This window comes from Lissotriton vulgaris, chromosome 12 (genome assembly GCF_964263255.1).
Source record: "Lissotriton vulgaris chromosome 12, aLisVul1.2, whole genome shotgun sequence".
NCBI lineage: Eukaryota > Metazoa > Chordata > Amphibia > Caudata > Salamandridae > Lissotriton > Lissotriton vulgaris.
This window is the reverse complement of record NC_141700.1, coordinates 138,287,128-138,309,858: the sequence shown is the minus strand read 5'-3', so window position 1 is coordinate 138,309,858 and position 22,731 is coordinate 138,287,128. Positions and strand designations below refer to the sequence as shown.

General features: G+C 50.9%; 1 protein-coding gene across 3 annotated transcripts in view; it reads left to right on the top strand.

Moving 5' to 3' along the window:
• The window catches only part of ADAR (adenosine deaminase RNA specific), a 261,026-nt gene that overhangs the window by 118,330 nt on the left and 119,965 nt on the right, over positions 1-22,731 (top strand). For all 3 annotated transcript variants that reach the window (XM_086947602.1, XM_086947600.1, XM_086947601.1), the window contains exons 9-11: positions 12,548-12,641; positions 20,608-20,724; positions 22,121-22,254. In XM_086947602.1, coding sequence (XP_086803728.1) covers positions 12,548-12,641; positions 20,608-20,724; positions 22,121-22,254 — 345 coding nt within the window. The remainder of the gene's footprint in view (positions 1-12,547; positions 12,642-20,607; positions 20,725-22,120; positions 22,255-22,731) is intronic.

Genomic DNA, 22,731 nt, shown 5'->3' with positions numbered 1-22,731 from the left:
CTACAGGATTGGGAATCTGTCACATCGTACCTTTTGGGTTCTCAATCGCGTGGAGAATGGGTATGCACTTCCCTTTCGGGAATTCCCTCCGAATTACCCTCCTTGTCAAGGGTTTTTCTCCGAGGACCACCTGCTACTCCTGCAGGAGGAAGTCCTGGCGTTGTTAAGAAAGGGTGTGATAGAGGTGGTTCCGGAGCAGGAAAGGGGTCAGGGATGCTACTCCCGGTATTTCCTGATTCCCAAGAAGGATGGCAGACTTAGTCCAATCCTGGATCTCAGGATCTTGAACCTTTTACTTGAAGCAGGAGAAGTTTGAGATGCGCACCCTTGCGCAGGTTCTTCAAGCGCTGCTGGAAGAAGACTGGATGGTGCCAATCGACTTGCAGGATGTGTATTTTCATATTCCTATTCTGAAGTCGCACAGGAAGTATCTCCGTTTCACGGTGGGGTCGGTCTTACTACTGCGCCTCGAGTCTTCACCAAGGTGATGGGCTGTGGTGGCTGCATATCTCAAAGTCAGGGATTCCAGTATTCCCTTACCTAGATGATTGGCTGATCAAGGAAGAATCGCCAGAGAAGGTGCTCCATCATCTGCAAGTCACAAGTAAATTGTTGTACAGATTGGGCTTTTCGATAAATGTACCCAAATCTCACCTGGTGCCCTCCCAGCGCAACCTGTTCATAGATGGCTTCCTGCATTGTTGTTCAACCATGCACACTGGCACATGAAGGCACCCCAGTGGTGCCTCTGCAGGCAGTGGTATCAGCACAACGGAGATCTCAGGGAGTCGGTCAGGATCTCCAGAGAAGCTGCGGCGGATTGGACTTGGTGGGGTGTGGAAGGCAATCAATCTGTCTCAAGGAAAGCCCTTTCAACTGCCTCCATCGGTGGCAACAGTGATAACTGATGCATCCACTCTAGGGTGGGGTGCTCATCTGGGAGATCTGGAGATCAAGGGTCTTTGGTCTCCAGAGGAAAGGTTGCTTCACATCAACCTTCTAGAGTTACGGGCGATATGTTTGGCACTCAAGGCCTTCCTCCCTTCCCATCGTGGTCAGTCGGTGCAAGTCCTGACTGACAACACAACAGCGATGTGGTATGTCAACAAGCGGGGAGGAGTGGGGTCGCAGTGTCTCTGCAGAGAGGCTCTGCATCTCTGGTCCTGGGTTCAGGACCACCAGATTTGTCTGATGGCAAGTCATCTGGCCGGAGTTCTGAATGTACGTGCGGACACTCTGTCGGCAGTTCTCGGCCGACCACTAGTGGAGGCTCCATCCAGAGGTAGTTCGTTGGGTCTTTCGGACTTGGGGGACTCCTGGTGGACCTGTTTGCCACTCACGAGACTGCCTGTCATTCTGCAGTCTCCAGGAACCGATGCAGGGAGCGTTGGGGGATGCGTTTCAGTTGAGTTGGGACTCAAGACTCCTTTACGCGTTTCTTCCCATACCCTTGATTCCCCGGGTTCTGAGGAAGATTCGCCAAGAAAGGGCCCCAAGTCATTTTGATCGCCCCGGATTGGCCAAGAAGGGTGTGGTACACAGATCATCTGAAAAAGACACGTTAGTGATAGATTCCTTACCTTAGAATATCCCCAGGCGTCAGACTGGATCCGGAAACTTTTGCGTAGCAATACCCCTGCGCGCCGGTAGGCGTCGTCTGCGGCTCCGCGTCCGTCGTCGGCGTCGTGAGCGCCGGGATGACGTCGTCTGAGTACTTAGACGGCGCCCATGCGCGCTGACGTCAGTTCTTCTTTTTTCCGCGCCAGCTAGCGCAGATCCGGAAGAAGCTCTACCCCCAGTCAATTTTTGACTGAAATTTTTGATCCTTTTGATCTCTCTTTTTGTTGAATTCTCGACTATCGGTGCCAGGGATGCCCGGGTTCAAGCCTTGCTCGAAGTGCGGTCGACTCATGACGGTCACGGACCCCCATCGCCGGTGCCTGAAGTGCTTAGGCCTCGACCACGACTATCGATCCTGCTCCGACTGCCGGGCCCTGACGTCGAAGGCTAGGCGGGAGCGGTCCTGCAAGCGTCTCGAGCTGAGGCAGTCGGCCCCGCGCCACTCCAGGTCCCGGTCCCGGTCCCACGGGAGGTCGAGGGACAGGTCGCGAGGTCGGAGTCAACGAAGTGGACACCGATCGTCTGGTTCCAAGTCATCAGGTAAGAGGCATGAGAGGTCGGAGCGACGTCATCGATCCTCCGACCCGCCCCGACGCTCGCACGATGCGGCGGGGACTCGGGCGACACCGCCCACGCGGCTCCGCGAGTCGCAAGCGTCACCGCCTGCCCCACACCTTCGGGTCCCTGGGCACGGCGCGGCGCCGGAGGAGGTCGAGGGGTACTTCATGGCCATGAGCGCCCTCCCTCCTCAGTCGGTTCCCGTGGCGCCTTCGGGCCGATCGGTTCCGTCTGGAGGTCCTTCCGGGTCGGGCGCTTCGGCCCCGACGCCGTCTGGTGCTTCGGCCCCGACGCCGCTGGTGACTTCGGTCTCTGCGCCGCAAGACCTCGCTGGATCCGGTTCCGGATCCGGGACCTCGCCGGTCGACCTTACAACCTCACCGGCGCCGTCCCTTCAGGTGTTGTCCCCGGCAGCCGATGTGGTTGCCGCCCCCAATGTCTCCTGCGGTCCTACTCGGGCGTCGGGAGGGCGCCGATTCCGTCGGCCTTTGGGAATTTTTATCTCCACGAGGAGGCCCTGTCTGCTAATCCTGGTTTCCAGGACACAGGTGACGAGGAGCATTGGGAGGGGTCCGAGGACCCTCTGGCACATGATTGCCAGTCACAGCAGGACTGGACATATGAGCTTGGGGAGGCCAGTGGTATTGACACATTGCCAGACACTGGATTTACATCGCCTCCGACTGTGGCTTCGGAGGCGGGTTCTGCTTACAGCGTAGTGTTGACGAAGGCAGCTAAGGAAATGAAATGGAATGAAATGAAATGAAATGAAATGAATGAAAATGAAAATGCATTTATACAGCGCGATTGATGCCCTGGGGCGTCCAAGCGCTAGGGAACCAGAGGGGGGTGTAGTGAGGCTGACAGACTGGGAGGAGGGGAAGGGGGCTGAAATGATTACGGGGATTTGAACAGATGGGTTTTAAGTTGCTTGCAAAAGGAAGCAAGGTTGGGGTTAGATCTCAGGGGAAGGGAGTTCCAGATTTTTGAGGCGTTGAAGGTGAACATTCTTCCGCCTGCTCTAGACCTTTTAATTCTGGGGACTGTTGCCATAAAAGCCTGACTAGACCGTAGTTCTCTGCCTGGGTGGTATTGGCTAACTAGGCTGCGCATGATTTTTGGGCCCGAGTCCCAAAAGGCCTGATGGGCGATACACATTGCTTTGAAGGTGACTCTTTTACGTACTGGCAGCCAGTGAAGGCTGGTCAGTGCCTCTCTGACTGGGGTTCTTCGTGGAATTTGCAGTAGGGTACGGGCCGCACAGTTCTGCACCAGTTGCAATCTATTCAATGTGTACTCTGGGGCTCCCAGATAAAGGACGTTATTTGAGTCCAGGCGTGATTGTATTATGCCCTGAATAGCTGTTTGTTTAGCCTCCTTTGGGAGCAAGGGGAGGACCTTCTTCAGTGTCCGGAGGAGTCCAAAGCAGGTGGCGGAGAGCTTTGTTAAGAGAAAGATTCCTGTCCAGCCATACCCCCAGGCTTTTGATGTTATCTTTCGGAACGGGGGGGGGGGCCTAGACAGGTGGGCCATAATGATTTGAAGAGGGCCGGATCGGCCGGGCCTAACAGCATGAGCTCCGTTTTGGCCCCATTCAGCTTTAGTGAGGACAGCGTCATCCAGGCATTTGGTTAGGCCCCCCGATGGAGAGTGTTGGGCTTCCTGCGCTAAGGAGACCACCAGCTGTGTCGTCCGCATAGGAAATGATCTTAACTCCATACGGACGAACTACCTCAGCCAGTGGTCTCATATAGATATTAAAAAGCGCAGGGCTTAGAGAGGAGCCCTGGGGGACTCCACACTTCAGGGGTATGCTGGAGGAGACTGCTTGTCCGTCAAACACCTGGAACGACCTATTGCTTAGGAAGGATTTTATCCAGAGCCAGGCCTTGTCCACGATGCCGACGTTTGATATACGGTTCAGTAAGGTGTTATGACTGACCGTGTCAAACGCCGCACTAAGATCAAGGAGGACCACTGCCACTGATCCTCCTTGATCAATGATTTTCCTGGACTCCTCGACGACCATAAGGAGGGCAGACTCTGTTCCATGCTTAGGCCTGAATCCTGTCTGGGTAGGGTCTAACAGCTGATTGCTTTCCAGATAGTTGACCAATTGGAGATTGATGTATTTCTCTGCAATTTTGCTCACCCAAGGAAGTAGTGAGATCGGGCGGTAGTTGGCAAAGTCCGAGGGATCTAGATGAGGCTTTTTTATTAGTGCTCGAACCATTGCCCGTTTCCAGGCAGGAGGAACAGTGGCAGAGTCAATGGATGCATTCACGAGATTCTTGATGATGGGTAGAACCGTCTGGGATGCAAGTAACATAGTCTCTGGGGGGGCCGGGTCGGTTGGTGAGCCAGATTTCACTTTCCGAGCTGTAGATTCAACTGCTTCTAGGTCCATGCAGGGGAAGTGGTCAAGTGTGGGTGAGAAGGTTAGCTCAGGGTCTGACCCTCCGTTGTTGTTATGAGGTAACGGAGAGGCAGTGCTGGTTGAGAAGGAAGTGTATATCTTATTCACTTAGGCCGAGAAGAATTCTGCCAGGTCGTTACATTGGGCGGTTGATTTCTCCTCGTGAACACTGGAAGGGGGTGGTTTGATCAGGGTCTGCAGAGTTTGGAAAATTTGCCTGGGTTTGGAATTTGAGGTTAGGATCTTATTGGAGAAGTATTTTGTTTGTGCAGTTTTTATCTCCTCTTTATAAGTTTTTATTTCTTCCCGATATCGGGTTTTGTCCTCCATAGAGTAGTTTGAGCGCCATTTTCTTTCTGCTTTTCGGCAGTGTCGCTTTTTGTCTCTAAGGGCTTCCGTATACCATGGGGCTGTTTTGTGGGAACGTTTAGCCCATATTTTCTTGAGGGGGAGGATGGTCTCAAGGGAGTGCAGAATCCAGCTTTCGTACTCCTGGTTTGCCAGACAAGGGTCTTCGTTATTTGAGGGGAGATTTTCCAATAGTTAAGATAAGGCCTTAAACCTTCAGCACCCCGTCGCGGCCGTGAGGACTAATCTCCTCACTGAGGTCCTCAAACCGCAGTCAGGCTCCGCGGAGCCCCTGCTCCCGTTCAATGAGGCCTTATGTGACGTTCTTCTGGGCACTTGGTCCAAGCCCGCCACAGGCCCCCCTGTGGATAGGATCGTGGCCAGACGCTACCGCCCGGCCCCGGGCGACCCATGCTTTTTGTCCACCCATCCTACCCCCGAGAGTCTGGTCATCCAGGCCTCAAACTCCCAAACCGCGTTCCCGTCGGCCCCGCCCGACAGGGAATCCAAGAGATATGAACAGTTCGGGAAGAAGATTTTCTCGTCTGTTAGCTTAGGGCTGCGGTCTGTGAATACCGCCCTTCTCTTGGGCCGCTACACCCACACTCTGTGGGACACGGTTGCGGAGGTGCTGCCTAGATGCCCGGAGGAGGTCCAGGCGACACTCGGCCAAGCCCTTGCGGACGGCCGAGATGCAGCGCGATATTCCATCCGGTGTGGGCTGGATACCACGGACTCACTGGGCAGGGCAACGACTGTCGTGGTTCGACGCCACGCCTGGTTGAGGTCCGCCAACTTCTCGGCCGATGTCCAGGCCACCCTCCTGGACATGCTGTTTGATGGCCGTCGCCTCTTCGGCGACAAGGCAGACCATGCGCTGGAACGTTTCAAGGACTCCAGGGCTACGGCCAAGTCCTTAGGCCTCACGGCCCCACGCCAGCAAACGGGTGCCTTTCGCTCCTTTCGTGGCCATGGAAGGGGCGCCCCACCACGTACCGTCAGCCACACACCGCAAAATGTCCAGCAGCGCGGTGGCGGACGTGGGAACCGTTGTGGCGGCGGTCGGGCCAGCGGCGAGGCCAGTCCACACCTCCCTCAGCAGCACCTGCCTCAAAACCTTCCTAGCCCGAGTTTTCAGGCCCATGTGATGCCTGTGGGGGGCGGGGTACGCCATCACCTCTCCCACTGGCATACAGTCACTTCGGACAGGTGGGTGCTGCAGATTGTCCGAAGGAGCTACTCCCTTCCCTTCGAGGCACCCCCTCCATCCATGCCACCACAATACCACCGTGTGTCGGGGGATCACTTGCAACTTCTGCAAGAGGTCACGGCCCTCTTGGCCAAGAGGGCCATCGAGCGCGTTCCTGGGCCAGAAGTAGGGTGTGGATGTTACTCCCACTACTTTCTGGTGCCCAAGAAGGGCAAAGGGGGCCTACGCCCTATCTTGGACTTGCGGAACGTCAACGGCTTCCTCCGGACGGAGAAGTTCAAGATGCTCACTGTGGCTCAGGTCCTGGCTGCCCTGGACCCGGGAGACTGGATGGTAGCGTTGGACCTGCAGGACGCCTATTTCCACATCCCCGTCCTGCCAGCCCACCGGCGTTACCTGCGGTTCACGGTAGGCCAAGAGCACTTTCAGTTTACCGTGCTCCCCTTCGGCCTTACCAGCACCCCACGGGTGTTCACGAAGGTGATGGCGGTGGTCGCAGCTCATCTGCGCAGGCAGGGGGTATCAGTCTTCCCCTACCTCGACGACTGGTTGCAGACAGTCGTCAGCCACCTCCAGACTACGGCCGACCTCCTGCACCTGCTGGGGTTCTCCATCAATGTGCCGAAGTCACACCTGTGTCCCTCTCAGAAGCTCCTCTTCATCGGAGCGGTTCTCGACTCGGCGCAGTTTCGGGTTAATCCACCCGAGCAGCGGGTTCGGGATATTCAGGCTCTGGTTCCCATCTTCCAGCCGTTATCCCGAGTCTCGGTCAGGTTGACGCTACGGCTTCTGGGACTGATGGCCTCCTGCATCCTTCTGGTGCGTCACGCCAGGTGGCGGATGCGGGCTCTGCAGTGGGACCTGAAGTTTCAGTGGGCCCAGCATCAGGGCAACCTGTCCTATCATGTCCTGTTCTCGGAGGGCACTGCGAGACAACTGCAGTGGTGGCTCACGGACCGCGACTGGGTCAGTGGCAGATCCCTCTCCCTACTCCACCCGGAGCACGTAGTTGTGACGGACGCGTCCCTCCAGGGCTGGGGGGGCCACATGGGAGAGGCGGAGATCAGAGGCCTCTGGTCTCCGGCGGAGTCCCGGCTCCATATCAACTTGCTGGAGCTTCGGGCGATTCGTCTAGCACTGAAAGCATTCCTCCCCTCTGTCCGGGGACGTGTAGTGCAAGTGTTCACCGACAACACCACCGCCATGTGGTACTGCAACAAACAGGGCGGGGTGGGGTCGTGGACCCTTTGCCAGGAGGCTCTGCGCCTATGGCAATGGCTGGAACGTCAGGGCGTGACCCTGGTGGTTCAACACCTGGCAGGCTCTCTGAATGCCAGGGTGGACGAACTCAGCCGTCGGTGCATGATGGATCACGAATGGCGTCTGAACTCGGACGTCGCGCAAGGTCTCTTTCAGCAGTGGGGAGAGCCTTGGTTAGATCTATTCGCCACAGAAGAGAACGCGCAATGTCATCAGTTCTGCGCGTTGGAATTTCCAAGGCGGCACTCGCTCGGAGACGCTTTTCGTCGCGAGTGGAGCTGCGGTCTGTTGTACGCCTTTCCGCCTATACCACTTCTGCCCAGAGTGCTGAAAAGATCAGGCGCGACCCGGCCCGGGTTATCCTTGTGGCTCCGGACTGGGCACGAAGATACTGGTATCCCGAGCTACTCAGCATGTCAGTCGATCCCCCGATTCGTCTGCCTCTTCGGGAGGACCTTCTGTCGCAGCAGCAGGGGACGGTCCTGCACCCGAACCTGTCCAGTCTCCACCTACAAGCTTGGAGATTGAGCGGCGGCAGTTGAGGCCATTTGACTTGCCTCCTGAAGTCTGTGATATCATTCTGGCAGCCAGGCGTCCCTCCACAAAGTCGGTATACGCCTGCAGGTGGAACAGATTTGTGGCATGGTGCACAGCAAAGGCTGTGGATCCTCTCTCTGCACCCCTTTCGGAAGTGCTGCTCTTTCTTCTTTCCCTTGCCCAGCAGGGCTCTGCTCTGGGCACTCTTAAAGGGTACCTTTCTGCTCTATCCGCCTTCTTGAGGCTACCAGATCAGCCTTCTTTATTCAAGTCCCCCATTGTAAGTAGATTTCTGAAGGGCATCACACACATGTTCCCTCCTGTTCCCTTCGTGATGCCCCAGTGGGACTTGAATCTTGTTCTCACTTATCTGATGTGTGCTCCCTTTGAGCCACTCCATAACTGTCCTCTCCGTCTTCTCACGTTGAAAACTGCCTTCCTGGTTGCCATCACCTCTGCCAGGAGAGTGAGTGAGCTCCAGGCTCTTTCTTCTTCTCCACCTTTCCTGTCTGTTCATCCTGACAAGGTGGTGTTACGTACACGACCTTCCTTTCTGCCCAAGGTTGTCACGGCCTTCCACATCGGGCAGTCCATCACTTTGCCCACCTTCTTTCCGCCTCCGCATCCCTCGAAAGAGGAAGAGAGGCTCCACCGTCTGGATCCAAAACGTGCGCTCTCCTACTACTTAGATCGCACACGCCAATTCCGGGTGGATGACCAACTCTTTGTTGGTTACGTGGGCGCGAAGAAGGGAAAGGCTGTACACAAGAGGACCATTTCGAGGTGGATCATCTTGTGTATTCAAGCATGCTACTCCATGGCGAGGAAGGAGCCCCCGGCTGGGCTGTGGGCTCACTCCACTCGGGCCACGGCGACAACAACTGCCCTGGGCCGAGGAGTCCCCTTACAGGACATTTGCCAGGCAGCTACGTGGGCCTCGCTGCACACGTTTGCAAGACACTACTGCCTGGACAGTCCAGTCCGGAGGGATGGCTTCTTTGGCCGTTCCGTCCTCCAGGACTTTCTGGTGTGATATTGGTTCGCAGACCCACCACCGGGGTTGGTATTGCTGGGGTATCTATTCTAAGGTAAGGAATCTATCACTAACGTGTCTCTTTCAGATGCACAAGTTACTACTTGTGTAACGATATATCTGTAAGAGACATTAGTTGGTGATAGATTCCTTACCGACCCACCCATCCTCCCCGTTCTGCGAACCGATATCTAGGGTTAAGGTCATCCCCTTTCAGGGCCCTAGTTTCATGGCACCAGTGTTAGTTCTATCATAGCTCTGCGTATCTGGCGCGGAAAAGCTGTGTAATCAGAACTGACGTCAGCGCGCATGGGCGCCGTCTAAGTACGACGACGTCATCCCGGCGCTCACGACGACGACTGACGCGGAGAAGCAGACGACGCCTACCGGCGCGCAATGGTATTGCTACGCAAAAGTTTCTGGATCCAGTCTGACGCCTGGGGATATTCTAAGGTAAGGAATCTATCACTAACTAATGTCTCTCACAGATATATCGTTACACAAGTAGTAACTTGTGCTTCTCCACCTCTCCTCGTGCCTGCCGCTCAGTCTCCCTCTCAGGGCAGATCTTAGATGGAGGGGCAGGTTCTACACCCTCACCTCCATACCTACCACCTTCATGCCTGGAGAGTGAACGGGGCAACCTGAATTCCTTTTCTATCCCACATGATGTGGTGGATCTCATCTTATCGGCCAGGTGTGACTCCACCAAGTCTATCTACTCTTATAGGTGGTCTAAATTTGTTGCTTGGTGTGGAGAGAAGTCCATCTATCCTTTGAGGGCTTGTTTATCTGACATACTTCAGTTTGCGCTTTCTTTGGCTCAGCAAGGGTTTACTGTAGCGACAGTCAAAGGTTATCTATCGGCATTTCTCTGTTAGTCGGATCAGCCGTCTTTATTTAAATCTCCTGTCGTTTTGAGATTTCTAAAAGGCCTTACAAATAAATTTCCTCCTACTCCATTTATTGTACCTCAATGGGACTTAGATCTTGTGCTCACTTTCTTGATGGGTTCACCTTTTGAACCTTTGCACAAGTGTCCCTTGAGATTATTGTCTTTCAAGACTGTCTTTCTGATCGCAATTACCTTGGCAAGGAGGGTAAGTGAGCTTCAAGCTCTTAGTTCAAAGCCCCCATTCTTGACCATTCATGCTGAACGAATGGTTCTCAGGACCAGGGCTGCTTTTCTGCCTAAGGCGGTAACTCCTTTCCATCTAGGGCAGTCCATTACCCTTCCTACCTTTTATCCTCACCCTTCCAAGGAGGAGAGACTTCACCGCTTGGACCCTAAGAGGGCGGTGAGCTTCTACTTGGACAGAACCAGAGAGTTCAGAGTGGATGACCAGCTCTTTGTTGATTTTGCTGGAGCCAGAAGAGGCAAGGTAGTGCACAAGCGCATGCTGTCAAGATGGATTGTCGTGTGTATCAAGATATGCTACTCTCTGGCGGGTAAGGAACCTCCTGAAGGTTTAAGAGCTCATTCCACTAGAGCATGGTCTGCTACATCTGCTTTGTCTAGGGTTGTGCCTGTGGAGGACATTTGTAGAGCGGCAACTTGGGCTTCCCTCCACACTTTCGCGAAGCATTACAGCTTAGATTCCGTAGTGAGGAGGGACGGCCACTTTGCCCGTTCTGTCCTCCAGGATTTTCTGGTATAGGAGAGTGGACACCCTCCTCCGGCAGTGGCGACTCCTGTGGGACTCTATTCACAAGGTGAGGAATCCACTGGCAGTTGTATCCATCAGAAGAACAAGTTACCTTCGGAAACGCTTTTTCTGGTAGATACAGTATCTGCCTGTGGATTCCTCACTGACCCACCCCACCCCCCGTTGTCCACTCTTCTATACCTGATTTATTATAGTGTAAACATTTTAATGTCAAAGTAAATGTTATTTTAATTGCTTTCCTGCTTTGGCTACACACTGTGTGTGTTTTTGATTATTTGTTACTGTGTACATTGTGTGTATATCCACTGTTCCGTCCGTGTACCTCGAAGGCACAGAAAAAAGGGTGGAACTGATGTCATCACGCCGACGTGGGCCTATTATGGAGTCTGTGACGTCAGCAGAGCTGCGCGCGATGCCGTGCTTCTGTGACGTTGTCGGCGCAAAGCTACAAAAAGAATTTCAGAATGTTGCTGACGCAGGGGGATATTCACAAGGTGAGGAATCCACAGGCAGATACTGTATCCACCAGAAAAGCGTTACCGAAGGTAAGTAACTTGTTCTGCATGCTGGCTAGCCCTTTTTGGTTTGCCGACCAGTGATTCTTTTATTGGCTTTCCCTTTCCTTCTTGCAGCGTAGACCATTATAAATTCTGGACAGATTCGGTGTAGCCCACTTTCTGGGGTTAAAGCTGCACTGGGCTGGGTGGATCGTGGATGTTTCCCTGTGGTGGTTGAACCTTAGGATTCTGGAGTTAGAAAGTACATCCATAGTGTAGACTTTGGTTGAAAGGCTTGCATGCACCTCTGCTTGCATTGCCTGTGTACCCTCCCCTGCTCCCTGTACCACGTTTAAGGGGAACCTAATTTGCTACTGCATCCCAACGTGTGTGTGTGTAGTTTACCTTACTGCTGTTCATGGTATATGTTGAATTTGTGTACAATGGAAGCTGACTTCAGCTGTACTGTGTGTGTAATTGACAGATGGATGGAAGATTTAGCAGTTGCTTTGTCTGAGTCAAACGCGCAGTGCAGCTCTGTCTGAAGAAGTCTTACATCTTACGAGCCTGCGGTTTTATTTTTGCCTGAGTGTATAAAAGCTTGCACACCCACTTAGTTTGGGCTTGATGTGTTTATACACAAGTTTGTAGTGATGTTACAAGAATCCCTCAGTCACCCAACAAGTGCAAGTCCGCTGCCAGTCTTCCTTTGTTTGTGTCCTTATGTGTTGCACTTCGACCGCCAGATACCCATTATTTGTACATTACCAAAGCTTGACAACGCCTTTTCATAATAAAAAAAGGCCCACTCTTGTTTTGTAGCCTATTTAACATTGATTAAGGGATGCAAAGATCAAATCTAACCTGTCCTGTCACACCATGTTTGGTTTCCATTTAATGAGGCAATTCTATATGTTTTTTTTTTTTTTTGCACACACCACAGTCCTCCCATAATAATGATTACCCCTTTTGTTATGCTTCTTTAAACATTATCGTCTTTGCCTCAGATTGTCTCTCTGGAACCTTTTAAAGGCCCCTTTCCTCCACATGTTTTAAAGTATCCAGAAAACGATTGCTATAATGGTGCCTGTTATTTCCGATACATCGCATCACCTCAGTGCTAGATTGTGCATCCAAACCTATATTTCTGGTGTCGGAGCACACTGCAAATTCAGTTGAGTAAACTGACACTTGTGAAAATATCTTGGGGTGCTTCATCTGCTATTAAGGAGTGTTCTTGTAGTATGCATCTGTAAAGTGCATACTTAATGCTTGGAACCCTGTATTTGCAGGCAAGTATGTTTTTGTTACTTTGAAGACAAGATAGTAGATAAAGACTTGACTTATTAGCATGTATTATTAGATCATCTTGGACTATTATTTAAAAAAATGTGTTTGCAGGTAACAGATGTGTGAAAGGTGAAGAGCTCAGTTTGAAGGGTGAGACTGTAAATGATTGTCATGCAGAGGTCATTTCTCGAAGGGGCTTCATCAGGTAAGACCTAAGCTCATTTTCCTTTGCTGTTTCACTGTCTTTCTTCTCTATCTGACTTAGTGCTCAAACTCTTCTCCGATCTATTTTTTTTTGTCGAAGCTTTTGCATTCCTTTTACATATACTGTGAACCAGTCCAATGTAGTATTTGTTTGCATTGTATCCTGTCTAAATAGAAACCTTGCACTGTTTTTAATGATTGAAGTCGCATCTCCACCCCTGATTTTGTATTCATGTTTTTAAAACCTTTTGAGAATGTCTGAATGATTATCGTGCTGTCATCTTTCGGCATCCTTTAATGAACCAGTGTGATTCTGATGTCTGAAGGCTTGTATCGAACAGTAACACATGAACAGCCTTTCATGGCATCTAGTCTTCATTAAAAAGAAACACAGAAATCCGTGGTTTCACCATAGTCTTTTCCCTAGTTAGTTCAGGTTCGAGGCATGTGGGCTGCTGAATTCATATCTGTGCATAGATCGCCGCCTAGTGTTGGGTCCGGATGATTGCACATTGTTGTCCTGGAAGAGTCTTCGAAGTATCACAAGATAGGTGGCTCCTCCCCTGGACTACAGTGCGCATGGGCATCGCCTCCATCCCCAGATTGTTTTTATCCGCCATTGGGTTCGGATGTGTTTCGGTTCCCTCTGTCGGAATCGATAGTTGTTTAACTTTCCTAACTTAAGACAAAAGGTCTTTAGGCTTGGCGTCGGTATCGTTTTTCGTTCGGGTTTGACTTTTCTTCAGCTCCGAACTCTTGCTGCTCTTCCGCGTGCTGTCGGCGCGGACGGGCCTACACGACGCTCCAGACATGGAACGAACTCCGTTTAAGAGGTGCCCAGTGTGCACCTCAAAATATTCACACCTCGACGTGCACCCAGTGTGCAACAAATGTCTGTCGCCGGACCATGATGAGGCCAGGTGTATGGCCTGCTCGAAGTTCCGGTGTAAGAAGACTCTCAAGCTTCGTCGGGCCGCTAGACTCCAGGCCCAGTTATCGGCGCCCCCGCCAGACAACATCTTCGAAGAAGACGTTGGAGACGACAATGTCTTTATAGTTTCAGACTCTAGCCCGGCGTCGGAGGAAGAGAACTACGACGCGGGAGACGAGGAGTTTGATGAAGTCGTCGGTGAGGTAGGGGACGACGATGGGGCCATTGCCACCGTGGAGGATAGCTCAGAGGAGAAGCATCCTCGGACTGACTCAGGGGTCAACCCCCATTTTACGGCCCAGGTCGAGGGATCGCCTTCGGGCCTTACCCAAGACCTCGTTAATCGTCCCACGGCCTCGCCTACGGGCCCGGCCACGGACATTTCTGATGTGCCACTCCCGTTGAAGAAAACGAAAGTGAAGCCATCGGGGTCCACACCAACTGTTTCGAAAGTGAAAGTCGCTCTGGTGGGACAGAAGGCTCCAGAGGCCTCAAAGTCTAAAAAATTCAAGATGGCCGACAGCAAGAGCCACGCCAAGATGGCTGACCCGAAGACCCCGGTGTCTAAGCCGAAGGCGAAGACGACCGGCGCGGCCGCGTCGGCGCCGAAGGTGGTCGAGGTCGATGACCCGAAAAAGGCTCCGAAGAAGCGTCAGGACAGCGCCGAAGCTCTGGCTGCGCCGACTCCGGCCGTCAAGGCCAAGGATGGTGATGTGTCGGCTCCGAAGACCGTGCCTTTCGCCGACCCGACTCCGGACTCGGGGAAATCGCTCGAGCCGGTCCAGCCCTCCCCGGCCTTAGCCAAAAAGGTCGTCGAGTCCCTGCAGAGGATTCGGAAGGACGCTGAGGCTCCCGAACCGAAGGATGTGGTGCCAAAGCCTACACCGAAGCCGGCAAAGGCGCAGACGCCTATCCGCTACACGCTGCCGCCGAAGACGACGCCGAAGGCTTTCGCTCCGAAGCATGGGGCCGGGGTGCCTTTGAAGGTGGTGTCAACGCCCAAGGCGTCCTTGGTGGTGCCGAAGCCTCGGCTCCAGCCACTCGCAGATGAGGAACGTCGGGAGGTTATCATCGACGCCAACACCGGGAAGCTCTCTCTCCTCAAACGGAAGATCACCACGGAGCCGGTGTTGGAGCATTATTGTATTCCACTCAAAAACAAGAAGGACTCTGCGGGTACTTCTGCCCCTATAGAGCCTGCATCTCCACATAATTTAGAACTTTCACCATCGCATTCAAACGCTGGAGAAGGTGACGGAGATGAAGAGGACGAGTACAATTATCCAGCATACTCGGATCCAGAGGAGGTACATGAACCTTGGTCTGCCGGAGGCGACCCTGAGGACCCTCAGTCGGGTCATGAACCGCAGCTTTTTGCAGCAAAGACTTCTCCAACAGAGGACTCTGCAGCCTTCAACGCTCTGATTGAGAGGGCTGCAGCTAATCATGATGTCGACCTACATTCAGATCCTGTGGATGTAGATTTTCTGTTTGACACTTTCTCAGTGGCTGAAAAGTCAGTCAAGACATTGCCTATGCTGAAGGGAGTGCTGAAGCATGCGCCAGAGGTTTTCAAGGAGCCCACTCGGGCGCGAGTCATCAATTCTCGTATTGATAAAAAAAACAAGGCAGCGCCCTCGGATCCAACGTACATCAAGGGACACTTGCCACTGGATTCTTTGGTGGTATCCAACGCACGTAAACGGGCGAACTCGCAGACCACGGGTGACGCTCCTCCCCCAGACAAAGAGTCAAAAATATTTGAAGCCTCAGGGAAAAGAATTGCTGCGCAGGCAGCTAATATTTGGCGCATTTCAAACACGCAGGCCCTACTTGCACGCTACGATAGGGCGCATTATGACACCCTAGAAACACTTCTGCAACACTTACCTGATCAGTACAAGGAGGCAGGTGAAATGTTGATTCAGGAGGGGAAGCTGATCACCAACGCTTCCATCAAATGTGCGCTGGACGTGGCTGATACCGCCTCCAGGGCAATCAACACTAGCGTGTTGCTCAGGAGACATGCATGGCTTAGAATATCAGGATTCAAACCAGATATACAGACAACCATCCTGAACCAAACAGTTAATCCTGACCACCTGTTTGGCCCCGAGGTGGATGCGACACTTGAAAAAATGAAAAAAGACATGGACACTGCCAAGTCTATGGGGGCCCTTCAGTCTCAGCAGTTTTGGGGTGGTTCCTTTCGCCGCTCCAATAACAGAGGCACCTCAAGGGGTCAGGCATCACAGTCCACACAGTATTACAAGAGCAACACCCAGACCTCATACACCAACAAGGGTAGAGGTGGTTACAGAGGCAACAACGTCAAAGGCAGGGGACGTGGAAACAGCTCCAGGTCCTCCACCGCCAACAAACAGTGACGCCTTGTCACTGCCCCCCGACCACACAACACAGGTAGGGGGGAGACTCCAGCAGTTCCTGCCCGCGTGGAAATCCATCACCACGGACAGGTGAGTCAAGTCTCTTATCCAGTACGGTTACTGTCTAGAACTTACTTCCACTCCACCGAACATACCTCCAAGAAGCCGTCCTATGTCCGGCGAGCACTTGCACTTGTTGCAGCAGGAAGTTCAAGTCATGCTGCAAAAAGGGGCAATAGAGCTCGTCCCACTGCAAGAAAGGGGAACAGGGGTTTACTCTCTGTACTTTCTGATCCCCAAAAAGGACGGATCCCTCAGGCCCATCCTGGACCTCAGGCCCCTCAACTGGTACATTCTATCGGAGCACTTCCATATGCTCACGTTGCAGCAGGTCCTCCCCCTGCTTCGCCAGGGGGACTTCCTGGCTACGCTGGATCTGAAAGATGCATACTTTCATATCCCCCTGCATCCTTCCCACAGGAAGTATCTCCGATTCACGCTTCAGGACCACCACTACTTGTTCAGGGTTCTGCCTTTCGGGGTTACCACAGCGCCAAGAGTCTTTACAAAGTACCTGGCGACTGTGGCGGCACATCTTCGACGACAGAACGTCCACGTCTATCCCTATCTGGACGACTGGCTCATTCAGGCAAAGTCAGAACAGCAGTGCGCGGACCACGTGTCCCGCACCGTTCATCTCCTGCGCGATCTGGGATTCTCGCTGAACTATCCAAAATCCCATCTCCAACCCGCACATATACGGCAGTATCTGGGCGCGACAATAGACACTCTGGCAGCCACTGCGCAGCCAAATTCAGTGAGAATCGCCAGTATCCAAACGCTGATGCAACGATTCAGCACTCGCTTCCAGCGAAGGTGTTCATGCAGTTGATAGGCATGATGGCCTCCTGCATCTCCATCGTCCCGCACGCGAGACTACATATGCGTCCGCTTCAGGAGTGCCTAGCACGTCAGTGGACTCAGGCTCATGGGCAACTGACAGACCTAGTGTTGGTGAGCGGTCGGGCGTACAACTCTCTGCATTGGTGGAATCCACAAAACCTTTGCAAGGGCCGACCGTTCCAGGAGCCTGTGCCACAGACTATCCTGACAACGGACGCTTCTCTCCAGGGATGGGGAGCGCATGTACTCCACTACACGGTGCAGGGACTATGGACACTACAGCAAAGGAAGATGCACATCAACGTTTTGGAACTGATGGCAATCTTCATGGCCTTAAAGGCATTCAAAGTACATCTGTGCAACAAGGTTGTGTTGATCCGGACGGACAACATGACGGCCATGTACTACATTCAGAAGCAGGGGGGCACACACTCTCCGCAGCTGTCTCATCTGGCTCAGAGCATGTGGAAGTGGGCCATTCAGAGGAACATCTTCCTCATGGCGGAGCATCTCCCGGGCAAGGACAACCAGATGGCGGACCTGCTCAGCAGGCACAGCCACCAAATGCACGAGTGGGAGATACATCCATCAGTACTCCAACCGTACTTCCAAAGGTGGGGTCATCCAGAGATAGACCTGTTCGCCACAAAGGAACGCAAAATGCCAAAGCTTCGCCGCCAGGTTCCCACACCCGCAATCGCAGGGCAATGCGATGTGGATGAACTGGTCAGGCAGATTTGCGTACGCTTTTCCCCCAGCACCTCTGATACCGCTGGTGGCACGCAAACTCAGGCAGCACTCGATGACTCTCATCCTGGTTGCTCCAACGTGGGCTCGCCAACCATGGTACACCACGTTTCTGGAACTCTCCGTGGTACCGCATCAAAGGCTTCATCTCACTCCCAGCCTTCTGACGCAGAGCCATGGCGACATTCAGCACCCAGACCCGCAACAGCTCAACCTGGCGATCTGGCTCCTGAAGTCCTAGAGTTTGGCTACCTCAATCTTCCTCCCGATTGCATGGACATCATTCGGGAGGCAAGGAAGCCCACTACTAGAGCCTGTTATGCGGCTAAATGGAAGCGGTTTGTCATTTACTGTGTAAACCACGATATTGACCCGCTAGATGCTTCCATTCAGAACATCATTTGTTACCTGTTTCACCTGTACCAATGCAATTTAGCGTATTCTTCCATCCGCATTCACTTGTCTGCAATGGCAGCATACCTCCAGAATAGGCAACACCTATCACTTTTTAAAGTCCCTGCTATCAAGGCTTTTCTGGAAGGACTCAAAAGGGTCATTCCACCACGGACGCCACCAGCTCCGGAATGGAACCTCAATGTGGTTCTTACAAGGCTGATGGGTCCTCCCTTTGAGCCACTGCACTCTTGTGAGCTTCAGTTTCTGACTTGGAAGGTTGCTTTCTTAGTAGCAATTACATCGCTACGGAGGGTTAGTGAGTTGCAGGTGCTCACCATCCAAGAACCTTTCTTCCAAGTACACGCTAACAGGGTGGTACTCCGCATTAACCCTAAATTCTTACCCAAGGTTGTATCTCAATTCCACATGAACCAGACAATTGAGTTGCCAGTGTTTTTTCAAAACCCAGAGTCGCTGGCGGAGCGGATGCTCCACACCCTTGATGTTAAAAGAGCCTTAATGTACTACATTGACAGGACAAAAGATTTTCGTAAGACCAAGCAACTTTTCGTTGCATTTGCCTCACACCACAAGGGAAACGCTATCTCCAAAGCTGGGATCGCTAGGTGGATCGTGAAATGCATTCAGATCTGTTACGCTAAGGCTAAACGCACTCTCACAATCCCACCAAGAGCCCACTCCACCAGAAAGTTGGGGGCCTCTATGGCTTTCCTAGGTAACATTCCCTTAGAAGATATCTGTAGAGCAGCCACATGGTCTACCACACATACTTTCACTAAACATTACTGTGTAGACGTGCACTCCAAACAGCAGGCAGCTGTTGGTCAGGCTGTTCTCAAAACACTTTTTCAGACTGCTGCAGCTGGCACGGGCGGCCGCCAATAATGGGAGGACTGCTATGTATTCTATGCACAGATATGAATTCAGCAGCCCACATGCCTCGAACTGCAAATGCTACTTACCAGTATGCATCTGTTCTTGGGATGTAGGGCTGCTGACATTCATATTGCCCACCCTCCTCCCCGGCGCCGGTAGCAGCTGCAGTATTCATATATTTATATATATATATACATATGCTCATAGCATGGGCATCACTCACATACTTCACTCCATCTCTGCCAATGGCTAAAAACAATCTGGGGATGGAGGCGATGCCCATGCGCACTGTAGTCCAGGGGAGGAGCCACCTATCTCGTGATACTTCGAAGACTCTTCCAGGACAACAATGTGCAATCATCCGGACCCAACACTAGGCGGCGATCTATGCACAGGCATGAATGTCAGCAGCCCTACATGCCAAGAACAGATGCATACTGGTAAGTAGCATTTGCATTTTCCTTTTACAGGCAGGCGGGTTGCTTGTTTTCCTGAAACGCTATATTTCTTGCTTTTTTGAAAGATTTGGAAGTATAGTATTGATCTGGGCCATGAAACTGAAAATTTGAGGGATACCGACCTGGGGAGAATTTCTCAGAGCATTATCCGATTTGGTGCAACAAGTTATTTTTCAGACTTTTATAAAAGCAGCCCCCAAAAAGAGGAATGTTGCTTCTTTTCAGGAAAAAGTAATCCCATTTTACTTAAATCAAACATCTACCGATCTTCTTTGGTTCATATTCTTCAGCTTCCAATTGGTTCATTCATTGTCTGATTACGAGATTGCGCCTTGCAAGTCACACACTACTATCCAGGGGGTGAATGTTTTGGTCCAGCTATCATATGCCTCAGGTATCTGAGACCTAAAAGATTTCTGACATCCATAATGCAGCATAGAGCAATTAAACCAGTGGCACTTGCTGAGGTAAATCCAGTGTACTTTCCCGCCCACATATAGTTGGGGATTTTGAGACGGACCCTGCACTTGTTTCTTCCTAACTGATATGTTCCCACCATCCACTTCAAAGTGCTGGCCCTCTGGGACGATGTTTGACTCTTTCTTGAGCTACCTTTTGACACTGGTTTTTAATCACATTTACAGCATTTGGCCTTGTATTATTTTCACCCATTTGTGGAGAGGGGCGCAAACAGCCCTTTCCTTGGTCAGTAAAAAGGCACTGAGTATTTCCAAAATGTTAGTGGCGGCATTTTAGCTAAATCAAAAGATAATTTCCCCATAGATTCCTTTTTAAAAGGTATAACTAAACAGAAATCCCATATTCACTTTTCTGTAGCCAACTCCCCACTTGTCAGATTCATAATACAAAGAAAACGTCCATCTTTCAATGACTGCAAATCAGAAGTCTGTAGAAGCCACTCTAATTTGTAGTAGGCATAAACAACATATTCCTGTGAAGTGTTCTGGAATCCTACTCCTAAAAGTAGCTATTTAGGAATTCAGTAGCGGTTCCCAAGATGGAGAACCATGATAATTTTGCTGACCTTGCCTAGTTTTTTTTACAGTGAGGTGTGCCCTTGTGCCAGCCTCAGCATTGTGTAGCTGGAAGCGGAAATCTCCTGTCCTATTATTTCTCTATTCATTTTTGTCCTTCAGGTGGACTTGCTTGGTCATGTGCCCTCTGTTCTGCAGTTGCTGTTATCTGTAGAACAGATAGTGTCCCGTAATTTTTTTTTGTAACTTTCAGGTTCCTGTTCAGTGAACTCATGAAGTATGATCCAGAATCTTCAGAAGGCATTTTTGAAGAGGCAGAAAGTGGAAAGCTGAAAATAAAGGACCATATTACCTTTCACCTCTACATCAGGTACTTACCAATTGTCTCTAGGGCCACCAGGTACATTTCTTATCCGGTTTTTAATGCCATCCCACTATTGGATCAATCTCTCGGCTACTGCTTAAGAGTATGCATTGAGTTTTTCTCACATTGTTTGCATTGAAGCTGAATCAAAAGTATCTCCACTTGCAAAAAGGTTTACTTGTAATTTATTCACATCATGTGGCAGGGCAGTTTGAGGTTTAATCACAAAGTTAAGCTGTCTCACTGTGTGAGATGCTTGCATGTGGTCTCAAGTTTTGAGGTTAGTCCTTTATCTTCTTTTATGGAAGCCAGTTTAAATATTTTATTTATTTATTGCCCTATGATTTGGTTTAAATTCTAGTAGCCAAGGAACAATCAGAACAGACACTCTGCCTAAAGATTTCTTTGTATAGTGTACTACGTCACTGATCTATACAAAACAGTCCTAGGTGTGGTACCTTTCACATTAATATTACAAAGACCTTGTGCGTTAGGGATATCCTATGCATTTAATTTATTTAATCAACATAGCAAAAAAGAAATACCAGACCACTTGTTCACGAAATAATACAAAACATTCTGAATTGCACATGCATACTCTTTCAAACAAGCAGACATTGACTCCTACTTTCTCAGACATTCCATCACAAGAACAATACATTAAAATGTGCAAAACACTGTCTTATGGTACAAAACAGAGTTTACATCACATAGGATATTCAGGTTGTTTCTCCAAAGAAACCATTGCAAGCAAAGGAAGCACAGTGGCTCCAGAGCCGATACGCGTTTCTGTGTTAGACCCTCGTTCGGATCACACCTTCAGGGCGACAAGATTGTGGTCAAGCAAAGGAGGAAAGAAGTGCCTGGGTTACGATGCCAGGACGGCGGCCACAGTCAGATATATGATACATAAAAATATATGGACATAGGCTTCAAGAGTGCAGTCAGCATGGTGGATACTATCCAGGAGATAGTGGGCCCAGCCATGTCTTCAAAATGCCAGAACCTCCCCGTAGGGTAGATATTTAGACGATGCGGGGCAAGATAGAAAGGCCCCAATGTAGTGCTGTAAAGGCTTCACTATAATGTGATAAGGTCAAATGGGACCGCCGGGTGGGGGTGACAACAGTCTCACAGCCTTTGGGAAGAGATGTGAAGTGAGAGCAGTGTAGTTTACCCGGTGCTAAAATTTGCAAGAAAACAATTAAGTCTTTAAAAAAAATTGTCTGATCAAGGATGAACAGTTCCATTGAAAAAAGTCACCCTTCCAAGCCTTCCCTAACATTGCAGAATATATGTACATTCAGAATGAGAGCAAGAATGAAATGCTGTTCATTGCTAAAAATAAGTAGCTTGATTTCTATATGCGGTTAAGTGAGATGTATTTTGTGTCTTTCTATAGCACTGCACCTTGTGGGGATGGTGCACTTTTCGATAAGTCTTGCTCTGATCCTCCAGCTGAAGAAGGGAGCACAGATCATCATCCAATCTTTGAGAATCCTAAGCAGGGGAAACTGCGCACCAAAGTGGAGAATGGTGAGTTCAGGTCGAGCTGACTAAACATCCCTTTCCCAATCCTTTTAAACATCAGGTGGTAGATGTGGGGTGTTATTCTCCTTTCTAATGTTAATGCCTGGTGGATTTTAAGAACCCTTGGAAATGTGATTTGCTCTGCTGTGTTGGAGTAGTGTGTAGTATTCTCATAACCCTGCATGCAGACATGTGGAGAAATAGAGGTTGGGGCTAAGTCTCCCATGAAACCAAAGAGTTGTTTGAAACCCTCTTTACATTGGTCTGGCAATGTTCATGATAAAATTGTAGTTCTAGGCCAGAATACCCGGGTCTGGGAACCTCTGTGATAAGTGAGGCAAGTGGTTGTGGCCTTGGATTTCCTATTTAGTACCCTAAGGAGAGGAATGCTGTTTGGAACCTTTAATTTCCTTGGTTGGACTATGATGCGACAACTAGAAAACCATTTGTTCGAGGCATGTGAGCTGTAGATCACATTCTTTG